At 39.8% G+C, this 25,503-nt stretch overlaps 1 protein-coding gene across 3 annotated transcripts in view; it reads right to left on the bottom strand.

Annotated features, from left to right (window-relative positions):
• Positions 1–25,503, bottom strand: part of ADAMTS6 (ADAM metallopeptidase with thrombospondin type 1 motif 6) — a 253,068-nt gene that overhangs the window by 56,326 nt on the left and 171,239 nt on the right. For all 3 annotated transcript variants that reach the window (XM_074995514.1, XM_074995515.1, XM_074995516.1), the window contains 6 exons: positions 22,978–23,080; positions 18,675–18,808; positions 15,322–15,445; positions 14,876–14,956; positions 4,637–4,800; positions 3,919–4,057 (listed from right to left, as the gene is read on the bottom strand). In XM_074995514.1, the coding sequence (XP_074851615.1) occupies positions 3,919–4,057; positions 4,637–4,800; positions 14,876–14,956; positions 15,322–15,445; positions 18,675–18,808; positions 22,978–23,080 (745 nt within the window). The remainder of the gene's footprint in view (positions 1–3,918; positions 4,058–4,636; positions 4,801–14,875; positions 14,957–15,321; positions 15,446–18,674; positions 18,809–22,977; positions 23,081–25,503) is intronic.

Below are 25,503 nucleotides of genomic sequence, written 5' to 3'. Positions count from 1 at the left end.
AGATAAATGACAAAAAGGCCGGTTTGCATCTCAGTATGTACTGGTTTAAAAAGGACATAAGATACAGACTTTTTAGAGACCACATTTGCTAACATTTTTAATTTAACAACCTTATTTCTAACAACATACATTAGTTTATAATAACTACCTTCCATCAAAAAGCAATGCAAGAAAGATATTAAGCCTGGCTATCTTTGTCTCATCTTGAAAAATCAGAACATTAGAGGTATTCCAAGATTGTTTCTCACAATATATCATTCAGTGTTTTATGCTGTTTAACTTTAAATGATTCAGATAGAATTCATATAACCTAGGAGTGTTTCCACATGATAGATGTTAAGTATAAACATTTCCTATGCCATACACGTGAGTCCTACTCTGGGCCCTTTGTACCCTTCTAGAAAGCCATCCTCATAAGGCAACTGGAGACTCCCTTGATGGGATAATATTTGGCCGGCATACAGTTGGTTCTATACCAGTTCTTTTAACACAGTGGTTTTCAATCTGTTTTCAGTTGCAGGCCTCTAAATTTTTTTGACTGGAGATGTTTTTTGGAAATCTTAGACATAGTCTGCAGACCCACAGGGCTGCATGAACTACACATTGAGAACTACTCCTTTAGCATACAGGGCGTACTGGATGTGTGGCTAGACTGCCTTGTGTTCCAGAAATACATGGCTACTTAACGGCCTACAGAATACTGTTACCAGCCTCTGTAAATTAAAGCCCCCTGTTTCCTCCCCAAGGTCCCCCGCCCAGCCCATGCATCTACACTCTTTGCCATGGGGCCCTCTTTCCTTCTCTTGAGTATCCCCCCAACCCAGGTATTCCTGATCTCCATTCCCTCCCACCCTGTTCTGGGTCAAGGTAGGGCCAGGTAAATAAACTGAGACCAGAGAGCTCATATTTCTTGTGCTATCAGTGATATCCCTTGCGGGCACCCACATAATGGACAAAGCTGCCTGATTCATATATGGATGGAATTAAGGCTTGTGTAATCATAACTTACCCCCTGTGTGTGTCCATTATGATACAGTCATTAATTACACTTCATACACCATTTTTAACACAGGACCCCTGGCTCATTGAGTACACAGGATGGATCTGCTCTGGAAAGCAACTGGGCTTGTATTGTAAAAGACGCTGTTGTCTGTAAGATCCCTGATGCTTTTTCAGAAACTGGAAGATGTATAGTATATTAGGCAGAGGGATTCTGGAACAGAAAGAAGGGTCTTGTGATTAAAAGAGTTGAATGGGGGATTCTATCCACACCTCTGACGCAGAATTGTTATGTGATGCTAGGCAAGTCAGAGGTGGTTACCAACTGTGTGTCCTTTATTCTCTGTGTATTCAACATTAGACCTTGTGGCCTGACTTGCAGAAGTACAGAGCACACACAACTACAATTGAAATCCATATGCTTCAGTATATAAAGTGCTATATAATGATCAGGTCCTACTCCCATGAGATGGGGCACCCAAAAAGAGAGGATAATTTTTGATATAGTCTCTCTGTGCCTCAGCTCCCCATCCTTAAAATGAATATAATATACCTCCTCTTTTCTTCATGAGTTCTTTTTAGACTATTAATTCATGTTTTTGAAACACTCACATGTCATAGTGATGAGTGCCAAACAACAGCCTATGGTGAAATATATAATTTCGTCATCATAAAAGGGTTTGAATAGTATGCAGTAAAGAAGAGCTAGGGTCACACAATGAACACTGAGGATAAAACAAAATAGTGAATTGCTGCTTGTTAATTAAGCACTGTACAATGTATTCAATGAATGAGGCAAGAATCCCATGGAAGAAATAGCACAAGATCATGAAAATTAAAGACTGTATGATAACGAATACACACAAAGGCAGCAAATTAAGATTGCACAATGCAAAAATAATTCTATAAAATACCCAAAACCACACAGCATTTCTAGGATTTTTTCGTAACGCCTATTTTTATTAACTTAATGTTTGCAATATCAACCACACTTCTCTTGTTCCCTGACTCAGCCTCTTTTCAATTGAGTATTCCTGTCTTTTGGTGCATAGCAAAAAGCATTTCATAAATTTAAAAAAAGTTAACATGGGAAAAGTAGATCATTTCTTTATGAATTACAGCTACAATGAAACAATTAGTCACTGAACAGAGTCCTCATGTACTTAAAGAAAATCAGTCACCACAATATTTTTTCATATTCATATTCCATATTCAGCTGAAATGAAAAAGAGAGAGAGGAAAGAGACTGGTTTTAGCCAGGAGTAAGTACTTAAAGAGGGAGTTTTGTGTTAAGATAAACTTTTAAATCCACAATTACTTCATTTACCTCTCAATTTTTCATACATTGTTTACAGATGAAATACTACTATCTTAGCATCATCTATTAAAAAATTGCCAGCTCTTTCACAACCGGTTTTCCCACATAATACTGCATTTGTGACATTGGAATCACTTTCATAACAAAAGATTCTGGAAGGAAATTTTGGCTCTACTGAAGTCAATGGAAATTTTGCCAATGACTTTGGTAGGGCTAGATTTCACTCACTATTTCATAAACATGGATTTGCCATCACTTGTGACTTCCTCATGCTTGGAACTGCCTTTCTATTCTAATGAGATGGGCACTCTCTCTCTTTCTTTGAATGTCCTTCTTAAACCATCATTTTTCTATTAGGCTCAAAAATGCTATTGCAGATCACTAAAACTTCTGTCACTCACACTATTATGCAACAAAAAACCTACGTCAAACAATCAAAAAGACACTAAGTTAGCACCATCCTCTTGATCTTCCAGTGTATTTGTGTCCAAATATTTTTCTAGATAGCACCACAAGTAAGGATCTGTATCTTTGTTTGCATTCCGTGCAATTCTGAACATACTGTTGGAATGTAAATAAACACCCCAAGATCTAGCAGAAGGCTACTGTGAGGAAGAAAGATCTAAATACAAAATCTTCAATAGCAAGAAAAATCACTTGAGTACTTGAATTTGAGAGTAATTATTAAAAAAAAATCCTACCCTCTCAATATTGGTGACCCTTAAATAAAAATGAAGCATTTCCCATGATACAGGGACATGCACTACAAAGGCCCAGGGATGGATTTAAATTCTCACTTTCTTGTCTTCTGAAATTGATGTGTGTGGTGGAGGTGATGAATTTAGTCTCCAGAGAGAAGAAAGATGCTGCTCACACAGCACTTCTACTCACCAGTCCATGCAGCAGCAATGGTGTTGGCTTTGAAGGAAGCCAACTGTCCTGCTCTCCCAGCCAGAGGTAAAGAATTGCATTGGTGGCCACTAGAGGGAGGAGGATTAGGAATACAGTAAATTGTGGGCAAAAGGCACCCATGATGAACTCACATGGGACAACCCACAAATCCCCCACCACTGCCAATAGCCAGTGAATCTCAGATACTGCTATGGGCTGGGAAGTATCATCCAGTAGTGAAATATCTACTACTGAAAGGCTGCCAGTATATATCCTTAACTTTTGGTGCCTGGAAGATAGGAGGGCCTGCCTAAAAGCATATCAAGTACATCCCTCTTCGTTTGTTACAGGTACCTTATATTTACCTTCTGAGTCTTGTGTATATCCTTACTTAAAACTTCAGATGTCTTTTCTCAACAAAGCTCCTGTGAAAACCTAGCTTGCCAACTTTAAGAGATTCTCAGGAGACGCACGAGCAGACAGACACTGTGCCAAGAACTACTGAATGTAATCAACAAATCTGTACAAATTACATACTTTGAAAATAAAATACAATGCGATAATCAAAAGAAACTTCTTTTTTCACTAAAGTAAGGCTTGAGGCAGTCCTGAAATAAATGTTTTCAATTAGTTTCCTAAACAAATGTGAGGCAATGTATGTTTTGTAATTCAACTGATCCTTCAGTTTGACTGCCAGATATGTGTCTTACCTCCAGCGCAAGTGGCAGAACATTCTGACCAAGGTAGGTGATTCCATGCAAAGCCAACTTCATTGTCTCCACTGCCAGTACGAGAGATGGGAACATTGAATTTATACCTTATCCCCAAATTCTGTTCCTGTAGCAGAATCTGCAGTTGAAAACAACTGGTTATGCCATGAAAACATGCAAGCAGAGAAAAACTACAACATTCAAGCTAGGCAATAGATCGTGTAGAAGGTGGAAATGTCATCAAGCAAGCCACAACAGATCATGCAGATATTCTGAAAAGAAGTACGAACTAACTTTTAATACAAACACGTTGAATCATTTCACAGAGATGACTTCATATTAAGGGACTTAATTGTAGCTGGCCTTGTGCAGGTGAGCAACAATCTTCAAATGCCCATAATGACTTCTTATGCTGGGAGTATACATAACTTGTCTAGGGAACTAATGAGGCCCTTCCCACTTCAGGTTTTCTATACAATGTCACAATATAAAAATAGTAACAGTTTGTTTTTAGTCCTCTGCTTTATCTCCATTGCTACACCACCTGTTTTGGAAAGACAAGGTGGTGAGTGCAATGTAATTTCAAAATTCAAGGACTAGGAAAGCCATACTCCTTTCCCATGCATCTTTAGTGAGTTTATTTCTCTCTTCCCCCTCCCCCTTTTACTTGGAACATAAACTCATGTTTCAGTTCAGAAATATTAAATTATTACATTACCATGACTATGAGATTTTCCGAAGTAGGGCCCAAAGCTTCCAAGGATTCAGGTTCCTCTGTTGGTCTCTTGTAATGAAAAGCTGTCCCAGCAACATCAAACTTTCTAGGCCAGTCAATAGTCCAGGCACCATTAATGTAATAGTCATCCTCTTCAGATTTTAAAGCTTAAAAAAAAATACAAGCCACCTAAAAATTGGAAGCAGCATTTGTAATAGAGAAGCCACGGCAAATTAAACTACTAATGTGACAGAAGTATGTGTATTTTAGTTCTATATCACTGGTTTCAAAGAATTTAAAACCTCCTTTTCCTTTTGGCAGAATGACCATTGTGGTCTGTGGAGATCTACAGTACTGACTTCAGATATCTCCAGTAGCCGGTTTGATCTGCAGAGACTACAGAGTTCAGCAAGAACAGGGTATACAGTTCGAGATACAGTAGTGTGTGCTAGAACTTGTTACATTAATAGGCTGTGCACTCTGCACTACAATGGGTAATGTGAATCTACTCCATTATATGCGAATTAGATGTGCCTCTTAAATTTATAATTTGCAATGTACCCTTCAGTTGAACACAACCTTGAAACCCCCATCTTTTGGAGTACAGAATATCCAAATCTCTTGGGTACCATTAGAGAGAGAGAGTGTGTGTGTGCACGTGCACAAGCTTGCATATGTGTGTGTAGGACCAAGGAAAAGGCTGATTGAGTTCCAAAGGGGGTCCCCAAGCAGTTCTTACTTCCTTATGTTCAACCCCAAGTATTGTATTTTAGAAGCGTGTACTCAGAAAGACACTAATGTTTAAAATCAGAAAACTCTGCACAAATCCCAGATGATTTTTCAGTGATTCTTTTCTGAAGTCAGGAAACATGGAAGAGAAATATATATTATGTCAAAACACAAAAACGTGGCCAGCCCTCAGATTGAGTCCTAGAACTAATCAATTAGCTATGCTGTTCCAAGTGTACATACGAATGCAATCACAGTTCATTATTAGGGTAATACAGAATATTCACATTTTAATAATTCCATGAATATCTAATAAATTGTTCAAAGCAACAAGAAATTAGTAATAAATACCAATAGTTTAATCAAATTATGCAACTTAGAAAACCAAACACTGGTAAACTATTGCATTTGCAATATAATTTGTTAAACTACTATTTTTAACAGTAGACATGATGAAAATAGCACTGTGGGTAACATGTTTCGTTTTTTTTTTATTCACTAGTTTATTTAAATTACTTAAGACTGCAATCATTTTTAAAACAGCTTGAAATAAAAATTTTATTTGGTGTACAAAATATTAGCTTTTTATAATTTTCATCAGTTTGTTGAGGGTAGTCTTACAGATTCTATTCAAAGGTTGGTATTTGATTTTTTTTTAATCAAAAAGATTCCTTTTTTGGCTTCAAAAATATAAGATGGACTCTGGGAAAGTTGCAGATTTTACTCTGAATGTTCTTTTATGTATAATATGGGCTCTGAGGTGGCACTTCGGTACTTGGCTGGCTGATTCTAGCTCACATGCTCAGGATCTCACTGATTACCATGTGTGGAGCTAGGAAGAAATTTTCCCCCATGGCTAACCATGGGAGGTTAGCAGGGACATTAGAGGTTAAATTTTCCTCAGCAGCACATCAGAGCAAGTCAATTGCCAGGGTTATCTGGGTGTATCTTACTTAATCACTACCCTGCCACTGCAGGGGCCTGAGGCACTGATGCATTTTCATCCTTGCTATTCTCTGACTGTGGCAAATATTAGCCTAGTCTACCATGGACTGTATTACTGTAATCTAATTTAGGCTGTTGGGTTTAGCCAGTGGGTTCTTGGTGCTGTTTGTGTCCTATGATACCCCGAAAGTCGGATCTGATCAGTCATGGGCAGCCTGCAGTCCACAAGCCACATGTGGTCCTTCAGAGTAATCTGATTGCAGGACAAGAGACATTTTGCTTACATTGACTGTCTGTTAGCTCTGCCACCCTCACAGCTCTGAGTGGCCACAGTTCTCTGTTCAAGGCCAATGGGAACTGTGGAAGTGGTGCCTATAGGCAAAGAGGCTCAGGAACATATATGCTGGTTGCTGCATATTGGCCAGAATCAGAGAACAGGAAGGGGGCAGGAGGAAGGTGGTGCCTGCAGGTGGTCAACATCAGAACATCAGCAAAATGTCTTGTGGCCTGTGATCAGATTAATCTAGTCATGGAGTACTTAGTCTTCATTGAATTAAAGTATCTACTGGACTAAAAAAGGAATTCAGGATTTGCTTTATAGATTGCAATAGTGAACAATAAGACAAATAATATGTCTCAATATAAATCTCACTCTAGTGACTTCACTGGTGTTACTCGGGAATGACATATATAACAGAGAAAAATTTGGTTTTCAAACTTTTACTCTCCCTGGGCTCCTGAGATGACACCAGACTTTATATGAAGAGGTACTGGTATCAGGGAAACATGTATGTGGGAAGAGAGTAACAAGGAAGGGGAAGGGATGGTGGGGTCTCACCAGAAAAGGGACTAGAGTCTGCTCACAAACTTCCACTCATGCCCAAACTGTGCTAAATCACAATCAAACTCAAAAGGTGCAAGAGAGAACAACCCATGATATTGTACAATACTAAATGGAGGGAAATGCTTTTATTTTAAAATGTGTGTGAAGACAAAATCTGAATACTGGTCATAATTTTGCCTTAGCAGAAGCTAAATTTCCAGAGCCCTAATTTTTATCTACTTCAAAAGATCCAATCAGGCTAAATTGGCAAGACAAGACATTTCAACACAAAAAGGGAGTTAATATACACATTTAAAACTATCATATAAATGTCGCAGGCAGCTCATGAGTTTTTCTCACTCTCTAGATTGTCACCTTGTCATGGTGAGTGGGCTTGTGTGTTCCAGTGAACCCGAGAGCGATGCCATAGCGCGTCTCAAATTCCCAGCAGGGTAACCCATGGTGGCAAGGTCAAGAGAGAGGGTCCAGACGAAGAACGATCCTAAAAGTCCTCAATGGCAGAAGAAGCAGAGGATAGCAAGGGTAATGCTACAACAGCCGCGTAGGAAGACAAAGGCTGCAGCAGACAGGAGACTCCCAGTCATTGTGGATCCCATGGCATTGGACCTGAGCCTTCTATTTGTCAAGAACTGTGTGGTGGCTGCAGTGCAATAGTCCCCCCACAATAAAAAGTCATGAACAGGCACCTTCCTCTGCATACTACTCTCTTAAACTTAAGCCCCACAGCAAATAGTGGCGGGAGGAGGATTGTGAAATCTGGAAGCTTTTAGTCATGGACCAGCATGTAGGTGGTGGATGTATCAGCCATTCCATTTTGAGGACTGAGATGACAGAATGGTCCGGCTGCTTAATCCATGACTGAGCAGCCCTATTTAGGGTGTGCTCTGCTCACCACACAGCGGGAGGGGACTAGACAGAAACATAACATAGTTCACCTCAATCCCCCGACAGATAACCCCATCCAGTGGGTTCACATCAATGTGGTCAAAATCAAATATAGAACATGGAATATTCAGACTCTAATGGACAACCCAGACAGTGAGCGACCTGAAAGATGCACAGCAATTACTGCCCACAAGTTGTGATGATTCAACATCGATACAGTTGCCCTAGCCGAAACGCACAGATCAGAAGAAGCAGCAACGAAGGGTCCTGTGGCACCTTACAGAATAACAGAAAAGTTTTGAGCATGAGCTTTCATGAGCACAGACTCACTTCATCCTGTTACAGATCCAGACTAACACGGCTACCCCTCCGATACAGATCGGAAGAAGGACAGCTAAGAGAAGATGGCAGATGGTACATATTTTTCTGCAAAGAAACAAAAATGAATTCATGCAGAAGTATTTGACATCATAAACAAACTTATGAAGATCCTATCTGAAGTCCCTCTTGGCATCAATGAGCATCTCACAACTCTCTGCTTGAAGCTTGCCAACAAACAACAGACAATTGTCATCAGTGCTTATACACCAACTCTAGACGCTGAATATGATCTGAAGGAGAAATTCTACACCCAGTTGGACACAGTCCTGAAAGACAATCCTAAAGAATACAAGATTATTCTCCGGGGGATTCAATGCCAGTGTCAAAAGAGAGATGTACCTCTGGCAGACTACCATTGGGAAAGAAGGAGATGGCAACAGCAACTCCAGTGAAGTGCTCCTCTTTACAATATGTGCAGAACACAAGCTCATCATCACGAATGCTCTCTTCTGCTAGAAAAACAAATTTACGACCTCATGGCAACATCTTTGATTGAAGCACTGGCACCTCATAGACTATGTCATTGCCTGTGCTTGAGATCGGCGTGATGTCCTTCTCACACATGCAGTGACTAGTACTGATGACTCTTGGACCAAACACCACCTTATTTGATCCACAACAGGGCTCAGGATGATCACCAAATGGAGAAGTCAGAGAAAACAGATCTGATGAAAGATCAACATAAAAGGCTTGAAAGACCACATCAGCCAAAGTGACTTCCAGACAGTGCTCCAAAGGAAGCTGCCAACAATACAGCCTGAAGATGTGGAAGAATGTTGGTGTCAATTGAAAAATGCCATCATTGGAGCTTGTGGAGAAACCATTGGCTACGAATCCAGGAAGCACCAGGACTGGTTTGATGAGAATGATTTGGAAACTGAATGTGTGATTGAGGCAAAAAGGAAAGCATTTAGGCCTGGCAAAGTGACATCAACTGCACAAGAAAGAGAGAAATGCATGCCAAGGCCAAAGCAGAAGTCCAACACAAAACAAGGTATCTGAAAAACCAGTGGTGGACTGAGAAGGCACAAGAATTCCAGCATCTCACAGATGTCAATGAGACAAGACGTTTCTTGAATGCTACCAAAGCTGTTTATGGACCGAGAAACCATGAATCAATCCCCTGAGATCAAAGGATGGTACCCAACTCTTGAAAGACAATGAAGCCATTGCTTCTCACTGGAGAGAGAACTATACTGAGTTCTTTAACCGACCGTCCAGCCTGGTCCTAAAATCCCTTGACCAAATCCCTCAGCAACTACCTAAAGACGATGTTGCATGCTTCCTACCCTGAGTGAGGTCCAAGCTGTCATCAAAGCAATGAAATGCAACAAGGGAATCAAACTAGATGGAATCCCTGCTGAAGTCATCAAAGAAGGCAGGCCAGAGCTCCACAAACAGCTCCCCCTCCTGATTCTCAAGATCTGGGATAGGGAACAGATGCCATGAGATTCCAAAGACACAATGATCATCAGTCTCTTCAATAAAGGTGACTAGCTGGACTGTAGAAGCTATCATGGCATCTCCCTCCCAGCAACAGCAGGGAAAATCTTAGCTCAAGTCCTTGTAAATTAACTCCTGCCACTCTCAGAAGAAATTCTGCCAGAACCCCAGTGTGGCTTCCAACCATTCCAAGGAACAGCAGATATGATCTTCACTGCCCAGCAATGGTGTAGCCAGACAAAAGTCGCCCCCTTACAAGCCAGCTTGCTCGCTACCCCCCCCACCCCCACTGAGGTGCCTCACAAGCACACAGGGCACGGAAACAGCTGCTGACAGCACAGTCTTTGATGTCTCTCATTGAGGCCCAGATGTGCTAGCTCATCGTGACCCTGAGAAACAGAAAGTACAGATAAAAGGCTAACAGGCCAAACTGTCAACAAGAGAAGGCGGGGGGACCTCAGGAAATCACCCCAGCTGGCATTGATGGATTTGATGACCACACAGCCATCCCAGAAGAGGAAATCTCCGCCCCTGTAAACGAATGTCCTGTACTCCCAAATTGCTTATCTCCTGTCTTACAAGTGCAAATTAAGTAAGAATTGCCCTTGTAAAAGCTGGAGTCACAGAAGACAGACCAGTACGATCTGGCACCATAGGTAAGAAAGAGAATACATAACCTAAGGGGGTATAGAGGTGGGCCCAGCAGAACTCTAACTCTGAGTGCATCTCCACCAACTACCTGCTGGTCGGGTCAGGTGATTGCCTCCCGAGGTCGGCAACTGGGGACGCCCAACCTCGTATTCATCTTTTCGCGGAATTGAGTGATCGATCCGGCTTGGCTACGCTGGTATCGAGAGACACAAGGAGGGTAAGATATACCCATGTTAAGGTCTCCTTTTTGGTTCGCACAGTTAAAGAATTAGAGCTCTGTAACTAGATGTCGTTGTATTAAGATATAATTGTGTTAGATGGTAACAGATATCTTTGTATTGGATTGTAACGTAACCTGTTAACACCTGATCTTTGCTAGCATATAAGAAGTAGACAATAGCCTTTTGTAACCGCACACTTATAACTGTAGCTTAAATAAACCTGTAACTAGTTAAGTTCTGAGCCTGACTGCTGTGACTCTTTGTCACTGCAACACAGCCGGCACAATAAAAGAATTTTAACCGTTTGGTTACCACAGCCTGGCCATAGGTGAGAGTGCTAGGAGCTTCCTTGCTCCAGCAGTAAAAACTGGGTTATTTAGGACCCAGGGGATTCCGTCAGCCAGGCCTGGATGCCTGCAGCGACGAGCTCTGTACCTGGCCACCGGCTAACAAATGGCAAGAAAAATGTTGTGAACAATCCCAAGCCTTATACGAGTTTCATCGACCTGATCAAACCATTTGACTCAGTCAATCATAGCACACTGTGGCCATCCTCCCAAATATTGGCTGCCAAAATTCATTAGCACTTTGAGGCTGCTTCACAACAACATGACTGCCGAAGTACTGAGCAACAACAGATCCCAAAGTGACTCCTTTGAGGTCAAAATAGGAGTCAAACAAGGCTGTGTCATTGCTCCATCACCATTCTGCATCTTCATCTCCATGACCCCTCAGCCGATTGATGGCAAGCTTCCAGATGGCGTGAAGACTGTCCATAGAATGAACAGGAAGCTATTCAATCTCAGGAGACTGAAGGCTAAAAGCAAAATGCCACTACCTTGATCATGGAGCTCCAGAATGCAGATGACAACAGGTCGGTGCTCTTTCTCCTGCAGCCTTGCAGACTGAAGTGCCTTCACTGAAGGATACCAGAATTTTGGCCTCACACTGAACATAAGAAAGATCAAGGTGCTCCACCAACCCTTGCTGATGGGACAATCTCATGTACCTTCTATTGAAATCGATGGAGAGTGGCTGAAAAATGTGGAGCACTTCGCATACCTTGGAAGTCATCTTGCCACTAAAGTCGACATTAATGCAGAAATCCAGCATCATCTGAGCTGTGCAATCTCTGCTTTCATCCACTTGAGACAAAGGGTTTTCAAAAACGGGGACATCTATCCCAAGACAAAACTCCTTGTATACCGTGCAGTGGTTGTTCCAATGCTACTATGTTCATGAGAAACCTGGACAACATGCAAACACCATCTGAAGGCACCTGAACAATATCATCAATGCTGCCTCAGGAGAATCCTAAATATCTCTTGGGAGCATACGAGTATGAACACTAGCATCCTGGAAGAGTCAAACACAGCCAGCATTGAAGACATTATTATTCATCAACAACTTTGTTGGACTGGTCATGTGGTTCGGATTTCTGATCAGCGCCTCCCAAAACAGATTCTGTTTTCTATGTTGCAGGAAGTACAGAGAAGAGTTGGGGGCCAGCAGAAGTGATATAAAGTAATGCTGAAGGCACACATGAAAAAGTGCAGCATCACTGTCGACACTTGGGAGAACCTTGTTGAGGACCGTCCCCAGTGGAGAATGGCAATCCGTGAGGAGGTGGTGCGATTTGAGAGGTTCCACCACCATGCAGATGAGGAGAGGCTCAGAAGAAAAAAAACTGCCCTGCACCCCTCCAAATGCTACCGACACCTGCTCCTTCTGCGATAAGATCTGCAGCTCCAGTATTTGGCTGATCAGCCATCAACAGACTCACAAATAGGCAGGTGACATGAAGACGTCCTACTCATTTTCAAATGACTGCCAAAGAAGATAGATGTCCAAGAACTAAAATAAACCTCTTGCAAACTATTTTGTATGGATTTTTAAATTTGTTTAAAAATAAAACCAAAAGTTTCCCCAACACATTTTAAAACAGATTTCTCAATAAAAATATTTTCCAAATTATGTTTCCATTGTTTCATATACGGCAATTTTTTTCAAAGGGGATTAGGTTCTGTGCAATTTTACAAAATGAACTGAAGTAGTTAAGAAAACTAGTTGCCCTTCTGTCTAATGTTTACCCTTAATTGTGGAGTTTGTGATAAAAGAAGCTGAGTTGTTCTCAGTTGTAATTGTAGTAAAATGAATGGAGGTGCAGCTACAAAATGACCCTTTAAAAATTTGGTTTGTAATATGAAACGGCTGAGAGAGCATACACTGTGATTCTCATTTCTCTGCTTGAAATGAGCAGTGTTCTTGTAGTCATGTCAGTCCAATGATATTACAGAATGAAATTGGGCAATGTAGTATCTTTTACTGGACAGATGATATTTCAAGTTTATTCAGAGCTCTGCTTCAGGCAGAAGACGAGCTCTCTCTGTATGGTTGTGTCAACAGAACTCAGGAAACATCTACACACATAAACCGTTGTGTTGACAGAGTCTAGACAGAACTCTGCTTTTGCCTCGACAGTGTTATCCCTCAAAAATTTGAGGAATAGCACTCTGTAGACAGATAGGTCTTCCGGTTCACCAGGCAGACATTTCTGCAATGCTTCTGGTCAGCCGTTCTGTCGACAGAGGGGAAGATAGTCTGGCTGCTCTCTGTCAAAAGAGCAGATGCTCTGTCGATCTGCTTTTGTGTGTAGATGTGTTCTGTTGACAGAGTGCTGAAGCACAGATGTAGCCTATAAGCTTGAAACTTTGTCGCAACAAGAGAAGCCAACCCACTAAAAGATATAACCTCACCTGGTCTCTGCTTGACATTTAAGTTATAAGATATAGTAGGGTCTCAACATTCGTGAACCTAAGGTTTGCGAATTCAAGTATTTGCGAAAGGTCACTAGCAGACGCTTCCTGGTGTTCCAGGGCGGAGAGCACCGGCAGCTGCTGCTTCCCAGGGCTCCAGGCAGCAGCACCAGCAGCTGCCGCTTCCCTGGGGATCCAGGCAGGGAACGCTGGCAGCCACCGCATCCCCTAGGGCCACATGCAGGAGCGCTAGCAGCTGCCGCCTCCCCAGGACTCTGAGGAGGACCCTCAGCAGCTGGGCTCCAGGCAGGACCGGCATTTGCGAAATTCAATATTTGTGAGGGTTCTCAACCCAGAATGCTTGCGAATGTTGAGACCCTACTGTATAGAAGATAATTTACCAGCAATCCAATTTTTTGTGGGGTGGAGGGAAAGGAAAAGGGATGGAGAGTTGGGTCTTGCAAATGTAACAGGATGTTCTGATTTCTGGAATTAAGTATATTATTATTGCTCCTAAATGGCAGGAGGCTGACAATACTGCTGAATCAGAGGGGAGCAGATGTCCAGTACTAGCACTACAGCAAATCATTCTGGGTGGGTGGATGGATGCAGTTAATTTGTCTAGGAGGTTAGCTACTTCCACTCTCCCACCTTCTACACATCACAGTCTTCCACAAGCTTTTGCTTTGCTAGATATTTTCATTCCTGTGGCTACAGCACAACAAAGCAGCTTAATCAGCACAGCTGTAGCCTAGCCACATAACAGCTTCTAGGACTGTCAGTTCATTAGTTTGATGAACAACTAAATCATCAGTCTCTTTCAACTGAGAAATTTGTTGCCTTGTTTGTTTGTGAATTGCTATATAAACCATGGGAAATAACTAGCCATGCTTATTCTTTTGTCCTTCATGAAACCTGTTCTTACTCTATGGATCAGGTTGGCTCTTGTTTGACTCCAAGATCAGAAGAGTACAAGGCAAGTTTAAAACCATCTATAAATCCACATCTACAGGGAGGAAGAATGCTGACTGGAAGTTAGGACTTGATTTCAATTTCCTGTTCTATCACAGCCTTCCTGTGTGATGTTGGACAAATCAATTTAGCATCTTTATGCCTCATTTTTCCCATCCGTAAAATGTAGGTAATAGTATTTCCCCACCTCATAGGAATGTTGTAAAGTACATTGACGATTGTGGGGTAACTAGATACTCTGGTTATAGAGGCATCCAAGTACCTAAAACTGATGGATAATATTACTGTCCCTGCCCCCACCCACAGGTCCTCTACCCAGCAAAGCCTACCCAGACCATAGAATCTGCTGCAGAATCTTCAAAGCACTTTATAAATATAACTAACTAATTAAACTCTTATTTCAACTAGCTCTTACCGATGTAGTTCTTTGACATAGCTACTTCTTTTACTTCAATGTGAACAGAACCTCTTGGAATCTGAGTCACTTCCATGTAGCCTATAAGGTAAATGTAAACCTTATTTATAATTATTACCTTTATGAAACTAATAATTCATAAATTATACTTTGTTTTCATATATATCCAAACACTGCCATTCATGCCAAAAAATGGAGAAGTAAAATCTCAGAGACAAACACGAACAACTATAGCAAGATTCTAGCATGCAGCCATGAGTTTCACCTTTCTATATATTAATAAAGTCCTTCATACAAAGTTTCAGATTTCACTGAGTCACTTACAAGCTGACTGTAAAATATTGATACATTATCTTCCATGTTCATTTAGGTTCCATGTGGGCACAGCAGTCCACCTTCACAGTCTGATTCACAGGGTAGGAAGTGATCTATATCTGCATACTTACCTCCCCTGGGTAATGAATCATTGAAAAAACCTTCAATTGCTTCACATGTACTGCCATCTCCTCCACATACCCGGCATCTGTCTTCCTTTGCATCAGAGCCCAAAATATTATCACAGCCCACATGCTGAGAAAAATAAGGAGAGAACAAATATTACTGCAGGCAGGTGGTTTCTTGGGTCACTATCTGAAAATACCAAATATTCTCTCAAAAGATTTCTTCCTAAATATCTGAGATTTACTTCTTCCTTTGCCTTCCCCATTTGAGTAAGCCACACTATAAAAGAGTTACCAGAAAAAGCTACTTACCAGAAAAGGAGACTCAGACATTATAGATTATCCAAATTTAGTTTTTATGACAATAAATAATTTGTGCTTCTATACTGCTATTCATAGGAGATTGTCACAGTATTTTACAAATGTTAATGTACTACACAACCTAACACAATTATTATTTAATGTCTATTCAGTGGCCCCAAATGTACTAAGTTTCCTCCACCTTTGGTTTCTTTAACAAAACACTATTTTTATATTGCTTAAAAGCAAGTTTTGTGGTGTTTGTTTCTAAAAATCTTTACACTTCACAGACCATCTGACATCCCACAGAAAAGTAATGCAGCTAAATTTATGACATCACAATTATTTTGATAACAAACTTATATAAAAGTTTAAATATGTGAGTTCACTGCTCACTCAAGCAGAAGGAAATACAGCTAGATGCAGAGAAAGCTTGTATATAATCTGGATTTGATTGTCTCTTGCATCTAACCTCCAGAATTAGACACACAAAAATAAGTTTAGCCTACACTACTGCCTGGAAATAAGATGGCAGGAAAATAGCAGTGGATTGGAAGAACCTCCTTGAAGAGGCAGGAAGACAAAGGAGCTTTAAACTGTACATGTGCTATGTCATGAGTTTATCAACAGAGCTCTGCACAGATACAAAATCTGTGTCCACAAAAATGAGCTGTGCGTATCTGCACTGACATCTACGTATGCAGACAACAATGGATATTAAGCAAATATCTGCAAATTTGAAGGGTTTTAAATATAAAATTTGTATCTGCATCCACATCAATGTCTGCAAAAATGAGCCACAGATATCCATACTGACATCCACAGATGCGGATACTTGCAGATATAAAGCAGATATATGTGGATTTGCAGGGCTCTATTTATCTGGAGGGGATAGCTATGCATGACTAAGGATTCACCTCAGACACAGAATGGAGGAAAAATGTATGCTGAGGGAAAGATGGAAGAACTATTTAAAAAGCAGAGGATAAACTGAGCAGGAGGAACATTGCAGATTTACACTTTTTCAGATGATTATATAATACACAGAAGAATCAAAGATCTCCACAACAGAACATATGGCTGCCACATGAACAGATTGGCAAAAATGTAATTTTCTATTATCTTGTTTATAAATAATACAGATGTGATCACAGAAGTTAAAGTTACAGAATGTTTTCACTGCTAGGCAAATAAATACAGTCACACAAATTTCAACTTGTTTACTGATTACAAAAAGCAAACCAGAGATCTGGCTAACCTATATTTCCTTAGGCAGGCTTCTACTGGGAACAACACAAATCTGTATTTTCCCATTTCATAAATAATAGCTTAACTGTAAGAAACTACAAACCCTCTAGGCTTTAATTGAGATTTTTCTTGCAATTGTGTGAAAGATTTTAATTTAGTTTTATCAAATGCACTCCTCCATTTTTGTGGAATTACATGTAATATCTGGCACAATCAATTTTACCTTAATCCTCAAAAGTATTAGCTGTTTTCTAATATCTTCACATATTTTTAGCATCCTGGAAGAGTATTTAACACTTACTTTTTAATCTGATTTGTGATTGGTTTGCTAATACATGGCAAATCTTTGATGCTAATTGTGTCACTTTTCGTAGAAACAGAACTCTTTATCTTTTAAAAAAATTCTTTAGGCCCAGATTCCACAAATCACTTAATATTAGACTTAACTTAGTGAATAGTCACTAAGAAATCAGGAATTTTTAGATCAATAACACTACTCGTATGTTTAAAGTAAAGAATGTGCTTAAGCGTTTAGGTGAACTGAGCTTTTATTGGAATCAATAGCAGTGGCATCATTTGCTATCTGGGCCTCCACAGATTTTTCATAGATGTATGTGCTCCAGTAGGTCTTTCATTGTTTACCTGCACTTCAGATTTTGTAGGACATAATATCATCATATAACATTCTATATGCTGACACAAATTAGCTCCTCCCCCACAAAGTTTTTCTGAAATGGCACCCCAACAAATAGCAGTATAGCCATAAATGACGCAATTACATGACATTTAAGAAAGATGGAGTTGGACTGCCATATTTATGGTTATATTACCATTCATCCCACAAAGACTCCAATTCTACAAAGAACTTAAACGAATGATTAACTTTAACTTTTAAACAAATGGTCCCTACAGTTACTGCTCCTCCAACAGACATTAGAGATTAGGAGAAGCCAAAAGAGACTAAACAAAAGATTATAATTCAGTCTTGCAACAGGGTGACTTGGCTCTTAAGGGCTGGAGGCCTGGGGCTAGCAAACACTGGTTAATGAAGGAACTGCACAAGCCCATCTGTGCTGTGTTACCAGTCTTCATGGGGCTTGATGGAGGCCAGCTAATTCCCCTCTATAGACTGCAGAAAGGTACAAGGAAAGTAGGAATGTAAGGAAGCTATGGTAGAAGCAGGGAAAGAGTAATGATTCCTGAAGGGCACCCTAGCTAGGAGGCCACTGAGAGCAAGAGAAAGTCAAAGCCTGGAGGCTGAGCAGTCAGGAGAAGTCTGGAAGTAGTGGCTGAAGTGTGACCCAGATCTAGGAAGTAGAGCTGGGGGGTAGGGGGGAGAGAGGAGGGAGGGAGGATCCCTACCTAAGCTGAAAGATATGTGGAATGGGACTGGGCCTAGAGGGCCAGTATGTTTACCTGAGGACTGAATAAATTGGATGCTAAGAAGAAGAATTTTTTAAATACTGTGGACTGCAGTTCTTAAAGAGCCTTGAACAGTGGAATACCAACACAGGATAGACATGTCAGAGTTACCTCTGGCCATAAGGGGATGCTCTGGAGGGGACAGCCCTGATTACAATTTCTAATAAAGCTTATCACAACTCATAGTAATCTGCTCCATTTCTGCAGTTTTCCTTTCCCTTGTCTCAGGCTCACTGTCTATGTAAGAAATTAATTTTTACTGTCAACAATCCTGTTTTATCTAAGATAAAAAAATTGTACAGCAACTAAAATTCTATGCAAAATTACTCCTGATAAATAACTGACAATATGAAATAATCCATAATGTAGTGTTTATGAAAATATACAACCTTGCATTCTCCATTGATACAGATATCCAGCGAATCAGCATTGCACTGAGTTCCATCTATTACTGCAGGGGCACGTTCAGTGTAAAAATTGTAACCTTCAGCCAAGCAGTTTAATGCACATGGTTTAACTCCTCCTAAACAAGCAAAATAGAAAAAAAATATTAATGGACAGCTCCTAAATAGGTAAGAACTAATTTAAAAGCACATACAAAATCAGACTGGAAACGTATAGTATCTTCTTCCATCTGAATACTGACAGTTTTTAATGTTGTCTTCAATTCTTCTGAGTGCCTTATCCATTAGATTCTCTCTCTATAAAAAGATTACTTCATCTTATAGCAAAACAAGACACAGGTGAGCTCAGGTGAAACAGTCCTTAATGATAACATCTTAATGCCTGCTGAACCACTAAAACACATAAAAAGATTATTTTTGAAAAGCATTAAGCAATAGCGTAACGATGGTTACTGTTCGTTCAAGTTTTGAAATATAGTAAAGTTTACAATATGTTTAATAAAATGAACAATGTTTGGGGATGTAGGGCCTGAATGTAAAGTGAATTTAACCTGACTTCACTTTTCTTGAATGCTTATAATTATATTTTTGCACATAAAATGGGACATTTAGATGTCTAATTATTTCACTTGTAGCACAATCCATTAAGTGGACATATAGATGCCTTTATTCACTCAGCAAGTAACGGAGCCAGGAGAGCCTGATTTTTACAAGCACTTCTGAGCCATGCTAAGTGCCCTCAGCCACCACTAAATTTACTAGGAGGTAAGAATCATAATTATCTGCAAACACAAATTGTGAGCATAAAAAGACAGTTTCCAAGGCATAATTTGTGAAAATCAATCTCATACAAGGCACCAAAAAGGATCCCTAACAGCCATAGAATAACACAGCTCTTGAACACAGTTTTTCACCTGTGTGGAGCGCAGGCAATGAACAAAATATAGAGCAAAGATTTCCATTCTTGTTTCACTATTACTAGTTAGCATGGACTAAAAATATCATTAATTGGGTCACTTTTCCTTTGTTTTTATGCTAGGATAATGAACAAAAATGTCATGCTTAGCAGTTTTAAAGCTTACATTCATAGTGTTTTGAACAGGACACACACTTTCAGTGTATTTTAGGTTAAAGGATAGAACTCCCAACTAGGGCTGTCAATCACAGTTAAGTCATGCAATTAAAAAAATTGATCATGATTAATTGCAGCTTTAATTACACAGTTAAACAAGAAGGCTACGTCTACATTATGGAGATCTTTCAAGAGAAGCCCTTCCGGAAGATCTCTTCAGAAAGAGCTTCTTTTAAAAGCGTGTGCCCACACACAAAAAAGCGGATCAAAAGAGCGATCTTCTCTTTCAAAAGAGAGGGTCCACACAGTCCCTGCTCTTTTGAAAGAACAGTCCAGGGATCAAAAAATCAGGCGCCGTAAGTACTGCTCTTTAGAAAGAAAGGCCCTGAGGAGCGTCTACATACTTCTTCTTTTGAAAGGTGTTCTTCCTGAAACTGGAGTGGAAGAGCACTTATGAAAGGAGTGCTACGTTCATTCAATTTGCTTTCAAAAAAATGCTGTGTGTGTGTAGCCGCTCCACGGGATCTTTTGAAAGAGCCACCTTCTTTTGAAAACTCTTTTGAAAGAACTTGCTAGTGTAGATGCAGCCTAACAGAATAGCAACTGAATTGAAATGTATTATAAAATATTTCAGCTATTTTCTACATTTTCAAATATGTTGATTTTGGTTACATTTCACAATACAAAGTGTACAGTGCTTACTTTGTATTTCTGATGACAAATATTTTCACTGTTAAAATGATAAACAAAAGAAATAGCATATTTCAATTTATCTCATATAAGTACTGTAGAGCAATTTATCATGAAAGTGCAACTGATAAACATAGATTTTGTTACATAACTGTTTTGTTTTTGCATGCAAAAATCAACCTTTAGTGCCTACAAGTTAACTCAGTCCTACTTCTTGTTCAGCCAATCACTAATACAAACAAGTTTATTTACATTGTACTGACGATAATGCTACCTGTTTCATGTTTACAATGTGAATTGAAAGTGAGAATAGTTCTTTGTGTGGCACTTTTTTACTGGCATTGAAAGTTATTTACATGTCATGTATGCTAAACAGTCATATGCCCCTTCCTGCTTTAACTACTATTCCAGAGATATGTTTCCATGCTGATGACACTCATTTAAAAATATTTTAATTTGTGACTCAGCATCTTGGGGGAGAAAAAACAACCATAATATATCATAACTGTTGTTCTTCAAGCAGGCTCTACTTATGGGATGGGGAGCCTCTATTCTGAGAAGCTCTGACTTTGAAAAGGATGGGGGCATGAAGTTCATGGTAGAAAATCAGCTGACCATGAGTTCCAGTGCAATGCTATGCCCAAAAATGTTATGATCTTAAATGTACAAATAGCATTAATGAGAAGTATTATTATCTCTGTATTTGGCAGTGATGTGACAACCACAAGAATTCTGCATCTAGTTGTGGTGTCCACAACACAAGTCTATTGAGAAACAGGGAATGGTCTGGAGAATGACTAAGGAATTGGAATGCATGCCTTGCAGAAAGAGCGAGCTAAGGAGCTCAGTTGACTTAGTTCTATCAAAGAGAAGGTTAAAGGGTGTTTTGACTAGTCTGTGAGTACTTACGAACATGGTAACAGAGGACTCTTTAGTCAAGCAGACAAAGAATCACTGGCTGGATGCTGAGGCTGTACAAGTTTAAATAGAAAGAATGTAACATTTTTAACAGTGGGGGTAATTAAACATTCGAGCAATTTAGTGAGTTCTCTATCTCTGGAAAGCAAACATTTAGCAGGGCGTATGACTGGTTAAAGAAAGTAGCTTGTGGAATTACTGGCAATCAGACAGAAATTGGAGTAGGCCAGATACTGCTCTAATAATTACCAGGGCTTACATGGCCCAAGGATACCCCCAAGACTGGGGACAGTTGTGAAGCTGGCATAAAGTAAGGACCTGTGTTTACTGACTACCAGTCCAGTATCTAAATCAAAAGACCATCCTTCTCCATCTCTCTCCTTTTTTCTTCTAAGGAGAAACAAAAAGGAAAAGAAAAACAGGAGGACAGATCCTTGGCGAGGGCTGAAGAACAAACAGCACAAGTTGGAAGAGAAGAAGAAGAAAAGTTCATCTTTTCACTCTCCCAGTTACTGTGTACAGAGCTGATCCCTTAAAATAAATTAGAGCAGTTGCGGACTTCTTTAACTATGTCAGATGTTAACTGCTCCACAAAGCTGAAACTGTAAAATAGAGGCATCTATGATTATATTTCTATTGCTACATTTACGTCATACAGTGTAGGTATCACAGCTCACTCCTTTGTACTTGATTTTAGTAAACTGAATCAGCTCTTAAGGCTCAGGGATACACTTGAAAGTTTGAAATTAGACCTTTGGATGTAAAAATAATTTTTATAGATATCTTCAGTTTAGCTTTGAGTAATCCTTGCATTCTCACAATGCAATTAGTGTAGTTAGGTTGCAAATTATTCTATTAATTTATACTAATTTCATTTTGTGGCATCCACAACCCCCATTCATGACTGAAGCCCTGTGTACCAGATACTGAGCAAACACACAAGAGGAGACATTCCTTGTCCTAAAGAGCTCATCTTTTATCTGCTTTCATCTTTTACTTTGAAGGGGAAAGGCACACAACAAGGGAATTCATCAGAGTGAAGACCAGCATACAACTGGCATAAATGAAATCAAATGAATCTGTCCCAAAATGGAAAAAAATCTGGCACAAACAGATACGCTGAGCACAGTACAGATGCTCAAGGGAGCACAACTGTCCTACCCAAACAATGGAAGCTACTGTAGCTCAATGATTGAATAGCTTGTATAGGCTCTTACAAACACATGCTCCATCCAGGATGGCAGAGTTCCAGGTCTGGAAACTCAGCTGGGATTTCTATAGTGTACAACTCACTACAGTGTCCAGGTATAGTAGTGGATCACCCATGTCCAATTTCAGCATGCTGCTGCCAAGGAAGTTGACGGAGAAGAGCTTAACACTATGAAGTTGTGCATTCTTCTTGCCTAGTGCCCCGTCACACTTTCATAACTGAACCACACCAGTTAACCACCAGTGTGGCCCTTCCATTGACACGCCCTTTAGGGAATTTTGTATTTTTAATTAATAGGTTAATTGATGGCTACTTAAAAATCTAAGTGCAAGATTAATCAACTGAGTTTGTTTTCAGAGGCCCCAAACATTTTATATTTCTACCAAGTAACACATTACCTCCAGTGTAGGGCTTCCAGTTATAATACTTTCCCCGGAAGGGCATATTGTCAAAGTCTGCACACTGCTTCTCTCGAAAATCACGTGAACCTGAAGGGCATGGCTAAAGTAAAAGTAAAACAAAAAAAGAATTAGATATTATCAACATAGCCAGGGCATGGTTTTACTATAGACAAAATGATCCTAAACTGTGTCATGTTAGCTCACAGCTTTATTTTGTGGCTTTGATTCCAGCACTTGCTTTATTGTTTCACAATTGAAATTCAAAGTGAAGTGTCTATTTTGTAATCTTAGGCAGGCACAAAGTAACTTAAACAATGTTAAGTGTTACAAGTTTCTGTATAACTTTACACTCAGAATTATGTCATAGTACACTTTGCAATCAATCCATCAGGTATCTCCTTATAAACACACGTAAAAACCAAACGAAAAACTAAAACACAAACTTTTTTTTGATGACAGATTCAGGCTCAGCCGCCACAGCTGCTTTTAAAGTATGCATTTAACTGATCAAAAAACAGGATTTGTAATATCACATTCAACACTCAACCGCAGTTTGATGACCTACTATTGTTCAATGACTAGCTTTGAGAAACACATTTGAGGTCTAAGTTAGACTGGACAAAGTTGAGTCTCAATTCTAAGCACCTTCCAAATGTAAAGCATTTGGAATAACTTCTAGTTACATTTCACCTACTAACTTCTTACAATCAATTTAGTGAGCCCAGAAACATATTAAATAGCTTTCTCATCTGGGGTGCTGTTAGGAATGTAGAAGAATGAATTTTCCCTAAAGAAGCATTACAGGAACAATATAATTCACTGCTATTACATACACTTTTTTGTCTATGAGAAGCTTAGGTTCAAAATAACAAAGTCAACTAATTGACTTAATCTCTGAATTTAACATTGCAAAATAATCTTCTCTACAATCTGTGTAAAGTAGGATAATTAAAATAATTTATCTTTTACAGTTCTGCATCTACAGTATTTACATAGTAAAGTTAAAACATTTGAAACAGATCAAGAATACTGTCTTTAAGCAAGACCAGAAGAACCAGTTTGACAGAAATTTTTAGCTGTTAATAAACTTTACTGTTTTTATGAGCAGCCTCAGAGTTCATTTTTGACATTTTTACTGGCCTACCTGTATTTCTAAGCCAGTTCATGGTGTTCAGAAATCTGTGTTGAATTAATTGTGAAAGGAACTATATAAACAAGTATGGTAAAACTTACTGCACTATGCAAATATTTGCGTAATCACCAGAGTTCTCAGTATATTGTAGGTCAAATTCCTATCATAGAAAGGCCATAGAATCTTGACCTGAAAACAAAGCAAGAAGTTTCCTACAAGTTTAAAAATATTTTAAGTACAATAAAATTCTGAACACAGCACTGCTCTGTGATTTCTGCCTGATCGCCTTTGTAAAATATCCCTCCACCCTTTCTCCACCTTTCCTTTAAGAAGTTCTCGCATCTTTGTTTTTAGCAGGACTTTCCTATTCACTAGAGGCACAATAATCAGGTTACAACAGTGCCTTCTCTTTGCCCTGTGAAACTTCATTCAGTGATTGCTGAGAGCTGAACGGTTAAAATTTGCCACTTGTCTTCTCTAGGTTTCCCCAGGAAAATTCTGGCAGCCTGACAAAATAATAAACAAATATTCTAAGGCTGGTCTCATGCTGCTGCCAAAACAGCAGCAGACACGGTACTGGGAGCTGTCAGAGCATTTGTGGCAGAGAGGAAGAGAGAGTTGAACCGAGCTCTCCATATATTAATAGCCAGCACATACCCCACTCTGTGAGCGATACATGAAGTAGGAATGGAGCCAGGGTCATATCCTGTAAAGACCATGTCCCCCAGGCTCACCACCTGCACCTAGCAAGTGATTTTCTCACTCTCTGGAGATACCACATGAAAACAGGCTCCCCAGAATGTCCAAAGGGATGGGAGAAAAACAGTGGGGTGGTCTGATTCCGCCAACAACTTATTGGAATCAATACATGGCCCAAGAAGCCTATCACTTTTGCTTCTGGCAGTATAATATGGAGAGAGAACATCTTTCACTCCTTGTACAGCAGAAAGAGAGAGAGGAGCCAAGCTAGGCTCCCCACACCGACTGACCATGTCTAGGACTCAGCATCTGACCTATCTCTACACCATCCCCGAGGCTAACAGATTTTGCCTGTTGACAGCTAACAGAAAGCCAACCATGTAAGTCTACCTAATTTCCTCAAAACTGCAGCTACAACTGTCATACATCCTGTAACAACTCTGGGAGCTGTAGATAGGCCACAGGATAGCACTATGATGTGGTAGTGAGAATGTTTCACCAGGAAGTTTTAAATTCACGGAAATACATATTCTTTATGTCCAGGGCAGCATACCACTATGTGGGATTATTGAAGGCAGCAAGACCATGTGAAGCTTCTTTTTCTGAGTTTCACAGGTCTGCAGTCGTTTTGGGATAAGGAAACAGCGGGAATAAACCTATACCTCTCTATGGATTTGCTCTCACAAAACTTT

Source organism: Carettochelys insculpta, chromosome 5 (assembly GCF_033958435.1).
Source record: "Carettochelys insculpta isolate YL-2023 chromosome 5, ASM3395843v1, whole genome shotgun sequence".
Lineage (NCBI taxonomy): Eukaryota > Metazoa > Chordata > Testudines > Carettochelyidae > Carettochelys > Carettochelys insculpta.
This window is presented reverse-complemented; position numbering and strand designations above follow the sequence as displayed.